Source organism: Sceloporus occidentalis, unplaced genomic scaffold (assembly GCF_023333645.1).
Source record: "Sceloporus occidentalis isolate IW3139 unplaced genomic scaffold, rSceOcc1.0.p SCAF_49, whole genome shotgun sequence".
Classification (NCBI taxonomy): Eukaryota; Metazoa; Chordata; class Lepidosauria; order Squamata; family Phrynosomatidae; genus Sceloporus; species Sceloporus occidentalis.
The window spans coordinates 1478958-1492818 of record NW_028317029.1 but is presented as its reverse complement, the minus strand read 5'-3'; the positions used below and the strand labels follow the sequence as shown (position 1 = coordinate 1492818).

At 38.7% G+C, this 13861-nt stretch overlaps 1 protein-coding gene across 1 annotated transcript in view; it reads right to left on the bottom strand.

Moving 5' to 3' along the window:
- Positions 1-7796, bottom strand: part of LOC149288809 (rho GTPase-activating protein 42-like) — a 148400-nt gene extending 140604 nt beyond the window's left edge. The window contains exon 1 of the mRNA XM_089491143.1: positions 7643-7796. Within this exon, the coding sequence (XP_089347269.1) occupies positions 7643-7796 (154 nt within the window). The remainder of the gene's footprint in view (positions 1-7642) is intronic.
- Positions 7797-13861: the final 6065 nt, after the last annotated feature.

Sequence of the window (13861 nt, the reverse complement as noted above, 5' to 3'; positions counted from 1 at the left end):
AATATATATAAATAAAATATAATAATATAATATATATATATATAAATAAAATATAATAATATAATGAATGTTTTTGTAATCCGGTTGCAATAAAACATAATGATACACCGGTAGTAAGTCTTCCACATAGTTGGCCAAATATTTAGTGGGTCATGTCCACTTTAAGAGCAGTAACGCATATCATTTTTTACAGATCAGTGAAACACCATGGTTCATTCGTGCCTAAAAAAATGTAATAATGCTTGGTTAGTCACCTGACGGCTGCCTCCTGATGATTGATGAGTATCTGACCATACATGCACATGGTTGGGTTTGATTGTTCATGCGCGGTCACGTTCTTCAAATGTTCCAGCCATGTGCATGCAGTTAGTTGTACTAATAAGTGTCTTCTAGGGTGCTAAGTGAAATGGCTTATGCTTCTTCTTCTGGGTTAATCAATTTCATATACATGACCCATCCTGGCCAAGCCACCAACACCACCCCTTAAAACAAGGGTCCCTCGATATGTCATCACCCAAGCGTCCATGATACAGGCATTTCTTTTTAAGCATGGTCCCTTTTCCCACCTTCTGTTAAGTTTTGCTAAGTAAGAAGTACTAAGTAGATTCTTTGGAATAAAATCAGGGTTATACGGAACATGGCTGGTTTTGATTCACTGAATAAAAACATACACTCCAAAAATAATCAAAACTCTTTTATTTAAATTCAACAACTGTTAAACAGCGCCTGCTTCCTACCACTCACGAAAGCCACAAGCAAGTTGCAGAAACACGATCCTGCTATTTGAAAAGACGGCAAAAGCCTGAACAATTACCTTAAACCGCGGTCTTTTATGCTTTAGATTTTGCCTAAAGTATACATTCTCTTTGTGTAACATATGCAACACATTTAAATTCCATACCTAAATAACTCACGCAATGTTCGGGGACAAATTTATCAAACACATGACTGTAGTAGCCTCGACTCCCGGGCTAGGCCCCCTGCAAGAACCAACCAACCATCCCCCCAATAAAGACACGACAACCATAGATTTTGGGTGTAAAAAAGGCCACAGCCGAAATTTATTTAAATGCAGGCCATAGCCACGCAGACCTAAAACCAAAAATAGGTGCGTTAACAGGACAATGACCAACACACAGAACAATAAATAACATAAATTAACATAATTCAACATTAACCATTTAATGTAAACCATCCCAAGCTTACCAGGTTATCCAGGAACCACACAGGGAAGGACATACCGAGATGCCCAAACCCAAACCTGAGGTTCCCAGTTCCACCTACCAGGAAACCTCCCAAAACCAATGCTCTCCCATCAGCATTAACCCCCTAGATACCTGGTAAGCTAACGCACGACCGTGACAACAAACACACACCAGAAGAACACACACACAAAAGGAATAGGGAGGGAGGGTGGGACAAAGAGTGAGTGTCAGGTGAGCCAAAATGGAGACTGCTCCATTGGCGCCAAACCCCTAAATAGCCCACCGTTAACCCCTCCCCCCACATTCAAAAAATGCCGTCAGGACCTATCCCTGCTCGGCACACAGTCAACGGCCCACTAAGGCCCATTCTGAGCACGTGGGCTTCATTTTTTTTTTGCTTGATTTCTACGTGAAGAATTTGGCATTACTTGGAAATGTTTTATTTTGAACGATAGGTGAAAAAATCAATGGTCCTTGTGATATGTGAGGTTTATAAACTACAGAAATAATTATTTTCGTTTCATAACCATCTGGATGTAATTTGGCACGTCTTTTATTTTAAATATAAATATACATATATTATAAAGTAACTTTAGTACTTCTAAATACTTCTATTTTTTTCTAAATTATTTTATTAAATATTTTTTTATATTTTTTTTCTGAAACAATATGCTAATTGTCGCATTTCAAAAATATAAAGCTCGAGAATTTGGAGTGTTTGATAGTTTAAAAAAATATTTAGATGGTAGAGGCCACCATTTTTTAATACGCCGCCAACATTTCACAAAAATGTGGTGTCTTATACTGTAAAATATGCTGCTAATATGACTCTTGGGAAATTTTGGCTGCAGCGAGTAGGACCATCCTTAACTTTTAATCCTAAATATAATAAAGTAAAATTACATTAAAAATCTCAATATGATAGTGGTGGTTTCTGACACGTTTTGTCCATTTTGTTGGACCGCCAACTAAACCCGCAGCCAAAGCTAGCGGCTCAAAGAAAGCAGCTTGCAACTTCTGCTGTACAAGCTGCTTTCTCAAAATTCCAAGCTTCTTTCAAAAGAAGGTAAAGATATTTTTTTTACATCAAGAACTACCACAGAGCATAACTTTTCCTCATTGTGCTAGACGTACATAACATTGGAATAACTATTCGGATTTATGATTGTGAATGTCCCTGATATGTCCACAACGCAGCTTAAAAAATAACACTTTTAAGGCAACACAAGAAGTCTGAAACGTTGCATCCTTTCACATCTGCAAGGATATTATGATGGCCGCCCATGTCTGCAAATCCCAATTAAAACCTCAGTTAAGTCTATCCATGGGGAGTCTGCTTACACGATGCGGGCCAATTCCAGGAAGCGTGCTACAACTTCCTACTTGACGGAATTCCAATGCAATCTTCGTTGTTGAGATAAGGAAAGCATGAAGTGCCTTGGCTAGACCTTTGGTGGATGTCAATGCTAGGAAATATAAAATCTGAGCCACTTTAAAATGGAACATTAGTAAAAATAACAAGTGTTACGTGATTTACAATGCGGGACTCAGATATGCGCATAGCTCATGACAGTCCCCTTAAAAAACCCCATGAGAAGGAACATGTGTGAGCAGGTAGAAGCTCAGCCGCTTTTAGACTACAAGTCCCATCACCCAAACCACAGATATGCCTTTACTGTTGGCCGGAAACTCTCTGTTCAGATGCCAACATGTAAGTGGCCTTTCAGTTGTCTGCGATGCTTATGATCCTAAACAACTAATCTGCCGCTGGCGTACCATCAGCCTATGGATATTCCACAGAAAAGATTGATTGAGCCTGTAAATAGCAACAAATATTTTTTTTATAGCCAATATCAGATTAAATATTGTCCTGACTTATTTCTTAATACAGTCTTGGTTTTTTTATCATACCTGTGAGAAATAATAGAATGGCTCAGTGTTAATCATACATGTAGACACTACAATGAAAGTCTATGGAGGAACGGACTTCATCTGCACTGCCATAAAGAATCAGCTCAGTGTGGTGAATGTGCAGGGAAAGTCATCCAAAAGATCACATGACCGACAACAATGGCCGCCTCCAGGTCTGCAAATCAAGGAAGTTTATTGGAACAAAATTAGACAAAACCAGCTTATTGACTTAATGTCGACCTGCATTACTGTATACAGCGCTGGATTTTACGCACAAGGAGAAAAATATTTCTTCCCCTTTAACAGCTGATCAAAAGCTTACTGGATTGATGAGTAATGAACCAAGTAGTTATTCTAAATCCTAATGTAAACCAATAATGGATTCGGTAACATTAACCAAATATTTCTGGATCTGTTATGCTGCAGAACAGAAAAGAAAAAAAAAATATTTGAGCTAAAAATCCGTTACTAATCTAATTACTCACATTTCGCACAATTACATCCAACATCTAAGAGCTTCAGGTGACTGATAATCAAAGACAAGTTGAGTCATAACTAAAACGTTCACGCAAGGGAACACATACAAAACAAATGGCCGGTTATGTAGATTATACAAAAAAAAGTCTTCTTCTTCTTTTTTTTAAACAAACCGTGACACTTTTTTCAACAAAGAATTCCGCAGCAATATTGCCACTAACAGCAATCACAGTCCCATCATGCCTAGGTTCCAGCATTTACTGGTTGCCTGGGTATAAAAGGAGTGTGATTGCTGTTAGCCATCATAATATATATATATAGATATATATATATATTAACATTGTTATTACATTTTTTTTAACAATTTTGGTGTGTAACTTACTTTTATTAAAAGTGTGGGATTTTTTTTATTATTTTTAAAGGTGGGGGGGGTTCAGTTTCGGCTATGTAAAGCCTGAATTTTCGTTTTTGGTCCAGAATTTTCATTTTAGTGCATCCCTCGGATAAATAGAACTATTTCATTTTTATTTATCCAGAATCCTGAATTTGTAGTCGCAAAACTTTTGTAGGCCCAGAAATCAGTGAGAGGAAAAGTAAAGGTTTTGTGTCATTTACTTTATTTTAATCTGCATATTTTATTAAAGGCCATATTTTCTCACAGTGAAAAATGAGTGCGGCCCGCGCACGTATACAATTCTGATGAAGTGGCCCACTGAAGAAAAAACTTGGACACCCCTGATGTATACTGTATGTATACTGTAGGAGCAGCCATCTTTAATTCCTGTTCATGGGTCTTGGTTATTTGATGTAACTGACCCACTTGCTTTTAAAATAAGCCAGATATGCTGTAAAGCTGGATGAAAAGTAGTGCAGAACCCACTGCTGATTGTAAGAAGGGTTACAGCCCCCTCCTTTTAAGGACAACCTGGCAAGGGTTGCAGTCCAGGGGAAAGTTAGCAAGGGGAGGGTGGAATTGTTGTGATTGAAAGTTTTACGACCACTGCCAGAAGGTTTTCTGTATGTTTTACATGCTGTTCCACATTCAGCACCAACAGAACGTCTAGACTTTCAAGGACTTTATACAGCACTTAGTAGCCTTTCTTGCGTTCCTTTTATGTGTCTTCTCCACTTAAGGTGAAAACATTGGCATTTTGATGGCCTTCTATCTTCAATAAATGTAATAAACCTTATGTTCTTTTACTGACGCACACCCAGATACATACTTTATAAGGAACTATGACCAAGCCTTATTAGGTCTAGGGCAGCAGGTCCAGGAGACACCATAAGCTGGCAGCAGATCTGGGGCAGATTGTCCTATATCATGCCCCAGGTGCTCAGCTGCTCACTGGCCTGGTTAGGAAGGCCTGATCTCCCTTGGACTTGGCCCATTTACATGGTTCTGTGCCTAGCTGGCATAGCCTCTAGTATTTCTTCACCATGTGTGCTTCTGGGTCAAAGCATCAAGATATACATCTTAAGTAAGAGTCCTTCACCAAGGTCGGTGCAGAACTTTAGCAGCCACCGCTACTTGAGGGGCAATCACAGCTCCTAAACCTACACCGAGACCATAGTGATTATAAGAACCCACCATTATTACGAGAAGGATAACACTTATTACAACTACAATAGACAAACATACAATTGTTTCCTTCTCCAACTATAATTTTCTCCCCATTAAAGTGCTATTTATGGATCTTTGTTGGCATAATGTATGGTATATCATTAAAAAAAATGAGGACGCCAACGTACGCTAATACACAGTTCAGCTTGTACTAATTGCTACAATGTTTTTACTCAGATTATGGCAAACTCTACAAAGGCCAATGGCCTTCTAAACAACACAACGACATGGAGCAGGGGTCCTGGAATGTGAGGGAACTTTCCCACATTCATTTGTACAGCGACTGACAGCCAGGAGGACAAACAATTACGTTTGTTTTTCTTTTTTTTTTGGTTTGTTTGTTTCAAAATGAAATTTCTTTTAAATATTTTTATTTTACACAAACTATTGAACTAAAAACAAAAAAACAGACACAATCAAGATTTTTTTCAAACTTTGTGTCGCAATAATTGTGGCCTTATATTTGGGGCATTATATTATAAATTATTTCTAGCCTGGTCCATCGGCCAATTGCAGACAATTAAAAAAAATACCATCTCTAGTGTCCACAAAGAAAAAAAAATATTTTTGTGGCAAACTTTGACTTTTAATAGCCCCGCGCCTGCAGGGTTCCGCAGAGCTGGAGCTGACTGGCGGTGTGAAAATAGCTGGGGGGTTGGGAGAGGAGCAAAAGCATGTGGAGGGATTCTTGCATTTGCAAGGAGGGCTTCATAGAAATTTAAAGGGACCTCTTAGCATTAAAGTGCATATGATGGCTCAAGAGTCCTTTTAATATGACCTAAACCCTCGGTGAGCGATTCGGCATTCCATCACACATGGCAGGAGTGCATGTTGGGAAAAAAGAATTAAAGCAATACAAACATTCCAGACGAAAAGTGAACCATGTCCAATCTGCTATCAAGTGAAAGGCATGTGTTACTGAACATTTTCTCAAAAACAGACAATCAAGACAAAAATAATTATTCTTCAATAATCCAATATTACGATTTTATGGAATGACCTACTGGAGAGAAACAATACCTAAAGACCATGTTATCTCTGCTGTGCAGTATATTTGTAAATGTTTTACTTTTGACTTGTGTCCCACTATCAATACATCGATCTCTTTATCAATCAGCATATAAGTATATAAGAAACATCAATAGATCAAATAGATTAAATAGACGCAGAGGCACAATGTTTGAGACATCTCATCCCATGTCTTGCTCCAATAAATGACTCCTTATCAGTGAGATCCTGGGATGTGTCCAGCTGGGAATGGTTACCCTTGTATGTTTTAGCATGTTAGGTTAGATGTTTTTCCTTGAGTATATAACATAAGCATAAACCGACATCGCATCAAGGAAAATGAATAGGCTTTCCTTATTACTAGCAGAAGGGCACCAGGTCTAGGAATGTGATTAAAGAGAATGTAAAAGACTTTGACCAACTCCAAAAATTTTAATGAAAAACATGCCAGGGTACCTGTGATACACTTAACCCCTAATGTTCAGGCTTAATGGGTATGGCCCGATCCATAGAACAAGAATCGGGTAACAATTTGAAATAAAAATAAAATAAATGCCTATCCTTAATTTTAAAACAAGAAAAAAAAAAAACTGATTTTTTTTTTCTAATAATGGGCTCGGTATCCTGGGGCCCACTGGTTCGTGGCAGGACTACATTTCCTATGATCCAGAGAGCAGACGATTTGTTTGTGAGAGCACACAACACACAATGGGTTAACCGTTGCAAAGTTTGAAATAATTATACACAAGGAAAAAGCCAGAAAGAAACTCAATTATTAGAAAAAGTAAATCACTATCCAGTACTTGAATGGGAAGCTCAGATAGCCCTAAGTGTGCAATAATAAGTATTATCAGTTTACAACCAAAAATCAGATACAGATAAAATGGGTTACTGACCTCTTGCCAAAATAAAAATTCATATACATCCTCATGTTAACAATTGCATTGCAATTCATATCAAATTGGGCAAATATCCAAATTGAACTAATTACAAATGATGCCTACTGGTTTGGGATGACGTAATCTGCCATGCTGGTGATGTTTTAATATATACTAATATTTGGGACAATTTGCACTGATTTAGCGATTCAGCTCAGAAAAAAAATGTGACCCTTCCTGAACCCATCTTGTCCTTTGTATGTTAGCTTCCCAGTGGGTTCTGCAGCAGCTTGCACCCATGTGGGAGGGTTATCCCAAGCCAGATCTTATGAATTCCAGGGACTTGATGAATACCCACCCCCCACAGCCAAATCACTGCCATGGATACTCAATACTACTTTATACCTAAGCATTTAAATTAGAATGTTGAGGACACTTAAAGAATTCACCCTGCACAGTGTTTGGAAGCAGCCTATTTCTGCATAGCTGGAAGTACACCAATTCCCATTGACCTGCTGAAACATGTCTGCCAGTATACTCACTCCTCAGAGCTCCGATCAGCATGTTCCCATCCTTGATCAGCTCCTTAATAAACTTATTGGTCCGATCCAACTCGATTTCGTGGCATTTCAGCCTTTCCCTGAAGTCAGGACTGTCCAGGTAGGAATCACTGAACTCCAGAGGTGGTAGACCCATCGCAGATGACTTGGAGGAAAGACCAAGTGATACTTTGTAACAAGACTTTCCAAAGTTTCCAAAACAAAGATCTCAAAACAATCCGAAGCTCCAGCAGAACCACCAAAGATCCTCAGGGTTCTTCTCCCATCCAAACAAACGAGTGAGTCTGGCTGCAGCCACTGCCACCCAGCAGCATTGTCCCCAGGATCTCCACTCCTGAAGGCACAGAGGAAACTCACTTGGGTGCAGACATTTCCGGCAGTGCTGTCTGCTTTTTTTCCTTGTCCTTCCCCTCCCTCCAACACTGAGCTGGGCTCTGGCTGTCCTGAAAGCCTCTGATCTGTGCTGCAGCCTTTTGGATTAGATCACCACCAAGAAGTCCCACCACAAGCTGTGAGCTGAGCCAAAAAGATCTCCTGCTTACAAGATCCCCAAGCAAGGTCACCTACAGGTCACCTTACATTCCTAGATAAACCCTCCATTGAGAAATAAACTATATCCCTTCCTTTGTGCAAAGATCCTCCATAAACCAGTCCAGAAAACCCTTGATGTTCCTAGAATTACAGAAAAAAAAAAGAGAGCCACTGGTGGACTTTGTATTAGAATGATGACATCACACCGTGGATCTACCTCATCTGTAAAGTTTCCACTGTCTGCCTGGGAAAGTTAGAAAGAATTAGGGGGAGGGGAGAAAATATAAATTCGAAAAGTTAAAGAGATAGAAATTTGAGACAATATTGCATGTAGGCTGCCATCTATAGGTTTCAGTAGGAACAGAACAAAAAAATAAATTTCATCCAAATTTCACTTCTGTTAAATTCAATTTTAAAAAAAAAGTTAATGCTGCTCTGTGGGGTGTTTTATTATTTTATAGGGAACATAGTTTGGATATTTTCCCTCTGTAATTTTTATTGCCAGACAAGAAAATATATGGAATTAAGGGAAATAACAGTATTGCCATTTTTAGGTGTGATTTTAATTTTCAGTTACTTTGTGTACAATTACTGCGTGTTATATGGTAAAAATACTTTTTTTCTGAGATATATATTTTTTGGAGTTAACTACCATGTACATGTTTCTTGATAAGTTTAAAAAAACAGAGTATTTGATTTTTCCATCGTTCGTTATGAACAAAATTTAAGTTTTCAGATATAGAAAATACTAAAGCAAGGATACTCCGAGAATCCAAATTATATTTTCAGCTTAGAGATTGTAGAAAACAAGTAAGTAGCACTAACTGTACCCAGTCAAATTGTAAGTTTGCGCTCCAGAGTATGATGGCGCTATAAATAACAATAAAAATAATAATAATAATGTCTGGAATATTATATTATGCAAAAGCTAGAACTGATTTAAAAAAGAAATCAGCACAATATTTCTGAAATAATTTTTAATCTGATACTAGTAATAAAAAAAATATTAGGACTCCCCCTTTAAGTTTATTAACGCTACAGCATTCAATATTTCGTCTAAGCGACATTTCACCCTCACTCAAATTCTACAAGTATGAATCGACCCAAATCTATAACTTAGAAGCCATGGGAATTACTGATTTTTACTAATTTGCACCAAAACAGCAATTTATACACACTACCTGATGACAGACATTTTCAGGTTACATTTTGTAATTGAATGAAGAGTAAACATGAATAGATACAATTATTATTATTATTATTTATTGTTTCATATAGCGCTGTCATATTCCGCAGCACTGTACACCACTCCATGGATATTACATTCTGCCATGTTGTCTTCCAAATCATTTTGCCACCCACCGCTTTTATATCTCGTGGGATCTAAATTCACTTTCACTTAAATCCCCACTTTCTAGGGTGTGAGGAGTGGGATGGAAGTCAGCCAGAGAGTTCCTTCCCGGTTATGATGTTGTTAAAGCTTATGTTATTTGTTATTCAGTGTAATCCTTTTGGAAATATTTGGTTTTAATAATAAGGGACTATGTGGCCCCATGAAAGTGGTAAACCGTGGCAGAGTTAGTATAATAATTTCACGGTCAATTAAATTAATATTGAAAATAATAAAAGTTTCTTAGCTTTCTGCCAAACACAGGCATTCCGATTTATAGCAATTAATATTAGCATTGGTAATGTTCATCCGGGGGGAAAAATGATTGCCATTAGAGTCAAGAAGGATTTTTTTACGCCGTGGGACAGCCTTGGTTTAATAGGTGCTTTTTGCTACCATTATGTTGTGGTTGACATCCCTGCTTGAATGCAGGTGGCCCAATTAACTGTATCTTTAAATAATAACACGTAAAGGTTTCCTTGGAGACGGCTATTAAAACCATTTGGTAACCAACTACATAGACTCTTCACGATGGGCTTCTGAAGGGTTAATATTTAAAAAGCTAATTTAGAGGTGTCTCGGGTATGGATAAGGGTACTTGAAAAGCTTAAGACTTTAGGTCTTTTTTTCAACCTATGTAACTATGCTGTCCCTTCTCTGCCATCCCTACAAAGGCAATTTGGACCACTGAGCTGCTGCCAAGGACTGAGTATAAAGTAGACATAATATTTTAATAAGTTATTTAGTAGGAAGTACCATAATAATCGCGATAACAGAATGTTAAACAGGCTGCTCCCAGGCCTGCTTACAAGGCCTGGACTGATATTTGAGCAAACTGGGCAAACGCACAATGGGTCACTTGTCCCGGACCTTTTTTTCTAATTATAGCAAGCCATTAAAATATGGCCCAGAGGCTCTGGGTGAAACGCTCCTTCTCTGGGTCACTCCGGGGAAACTCTAGTCATGCTTCACTCCCAGCCCACTGCCCCTTCAAAAATGGCGAGTGTCCGGTGACATCAGTGGGACCTCCAACCCGCATCCCAAATGGGGGCCTCTTGGTAGCCGGATCCAGGGAGTTCCGAGGTATGTTTTTATAGGTTTATGAGGTGTCCTGAACTGCAAAATGTAGTATTTGGGAAAAGTGACAGATCTGCTGTAAGTCCCTTTCCGGTAATACTCTAGCTGCCATTAAAACAGATCTGTCACTTTCCCAACAATTACATTTTACAGTTCAGTAGATATTATACATCAATGGGATTTTGGAAAACAGGAAAAAGGGAAATTGACGGAGGGATTTTTAAGCAGATCTGCTACTTTTTTCAAATTTTGTATTTCACAGTTCAATACACAAAATCAGTCTGCATGATTAGGTTTACAAATTCAAATAAGCAATATATACATTAGAAACCCGCTTAATGTGTATGCTATGGGGCAGCCATCTTGACTTGCTGTTCTCAGGACCTGCATGATTATTCCCCCATGATCCTCCCCAGTCCCCTCATTATCTCCCTCCCATTGTCAGGTTGCTGACTTTTGTTGATTGGTTTGGCTAGTATCTAATGCTGGGTGAGAAGATAGGAGAGAACTTCAGGAATGGATTAAAAATGCAAGTTTGGCTGAAACGCTCAGCTGCCTCAAAGTATTTTGTAAGTCATGCCCAGAGACGCTGGGTGAAGCATCACTTCTCTGGGTCACTATGGGCAAACATGATCACAGGATCATGCCCCACGACATCAGCAGGATTGCCCCTCAATGTCAGTGGAATTGCCTACTGACATCAGCGGGATCTCCTACCCGTAAGCCGGGGCCAGCAAGTTCCCAGGTATGGCCATGCCATATGTAGTGTTCAGAAATGCATTTCTTTCTACTAACATTTCCCCTTTCATGATTAACAGTGAAATGATAAGCGCATAAACAACTGGAAACGCAACCACAACAAAACGCCATCTAATCTAACAGCCAGGGCTGGACTGGGGATAACGATGCAGCCCTAGCACCTTAAGGCTGGTGGCCGACTAATGTTGTGAGGACGGCCATGGACTGGATGTGACAGGTTGCACTTTATGTTTTGTTGCTCACGTAGAGTGTGGCTGGGCATAACTAGCCGACGGCTTCATAGGTTTGCCTGGTGTGCCAGATACTCAGAGCCCACTCCATCATGAACAAGGATTCAAAATCCTCAAGAAGTAAAAAAAAAAGGGATAATAATTGGTGTTTAGGAAACACATTGAATATTTGTCAAGGTCTGACTTGATTAAGCTATGAAATAGCGCAATAGACATACCCTGGTAACTTTGGGGCAGATACATTTTATTCACAAGCATGTAAAAGCTGCTACATAAGTATAAATGTGAAACCTACCAGCTAAGCGAACACATGGAATTTCAGAAGATGACACCATGTTTTCTGTGATATACTGCTCCATCTGTGGAGGTGGGGATAGATGTGCATGGGTTATGGGTAAGTGGACAGGGAGTAGGAAGGGAAGTTGGCATGGACTGGACATGGGGAAGCAGAGCTGCACCCCAAGACTCAACATCAATCCTGGGGAGCTCTCCGGTATGGTCACCAGTGATGCCCCCACAAACTTGAAATGTTATGCTGTAAGGCTAGAACACCAAGTAAATAGGTTCTGGTACCTTATTTTACACTAATGAAAATGTCACACTTATTGTCATTCTATTTTACCGTCAATGTATAAAACCTAGAGTTTTAGCTTCCGAAGTAGATGGATAACTTTTGAACAGCCGGGAAGCAGATCCCATACCGATCCATCAAATCACTACCTGATTCCGCCAAATTAACTTCAACGGGGATGAACGTTTTGTGAACTTGCCATAAGCTCAGCAGAGGCAAAGTCCTACCAAGTGTGGCTGTATTCAGAGGCATTAGTATTGGAAGGGATCGTACCAGCTTTGAGAATTTTCTCCTATTTCGATACATGTTGGTGGTCACTGCTGGTCAACACTGCATTCTACAGATCTATTGAAGCACTCTTACGCAATTTAGATCCTTTCAATACTTTTGCCAACATTCATTGGCATTTGCTTTTATTTACACTTGATAGTTTTCTTTTATTATTGTGATTTATTTTTGTGATTGATCCTCATTTAACAGCCTTGTGACAACGCCAAGTTGGGGACAGATCGTAGAACGTAGAACAACAGATCGTAGAACGCATTCATCTTCTGAACGCTGAAACGAGACCACCCTGATTCTTGCATTCTGTCCAACAAAGACAGCTCATCTTCATATTTCTCAGGAAACCAATGGGACTTCTGATTGCTCTATCTCGAGATGGATTAACAACAACCTGTGGATCATTCAGTGTTTGCATCAATGTGTTTAATCATTCTACACAAAAGTAGAATATTAAAATGTTTAACAATAAATAATTCATGTGCTTGGTTGTTAAATACAATATTAATCAGTGATCATACAGAGAGCAATGCCTTCACTCCTCTAGAATTGGTAGAGAAGAACCAATATGTCCACCCACGTCTGCCCACCTTTCCTGATATAAAATATAACATTTCCACATTTTATGTCAGTGTGCCCATCGACCAGTCTGCTCCTGGTTCAAATATATATATCGTAACCTATGCTTAGAGGTAGTCATTGAGATAGAACTTTTTTTACCGGTCATTAAAATAACAATGTATTACTTTTCCCAATTTGCATGGCCAGAGGAGTATGTCTATCTATATTTAAGTGGGTTTTAACATATATTTTGCAGTGATGACCTCAAACATCTTTATATACAGTACATATTGCAACATATTGAGTTAGGTCCCTATGTCCTGAGATGTTCGCCAGAAAACATTTGCATGGTTTTACTCATACTTTCCTTTTAATCCAATGAGAGCCAAACATCTATGTGAATAAATAACCTTTTCTAATTCTAGAGGTCTCTTTCATCGTCTCTAATGAAGACCGATCCACCAATTTTGCCTGTTTGATTTGCAAACTGGGATGCCTAGACAAAACATATATAAGTAACCCCTTATTTAATGGTATGCCAACCCTTATTACATTTTGAGCACACTTATGAAATTTTATTTGTGTTAAAACATAGTATTGTTTGGCATAATATTACAATTAGACAAAAAAACTGCAAAAATGTAAATACATATATATTTATTGCCCTTTTATAATAGATAGGTATTAATTTTTTCTCATTTGTGCATTTTCTGGTCAACGACCACAATCTGAATTATTTCTTACAGGAAGGAACAGGTATTTCTTAGGGAGGCAATGTTTACATGGTAAGGAACTCAAGG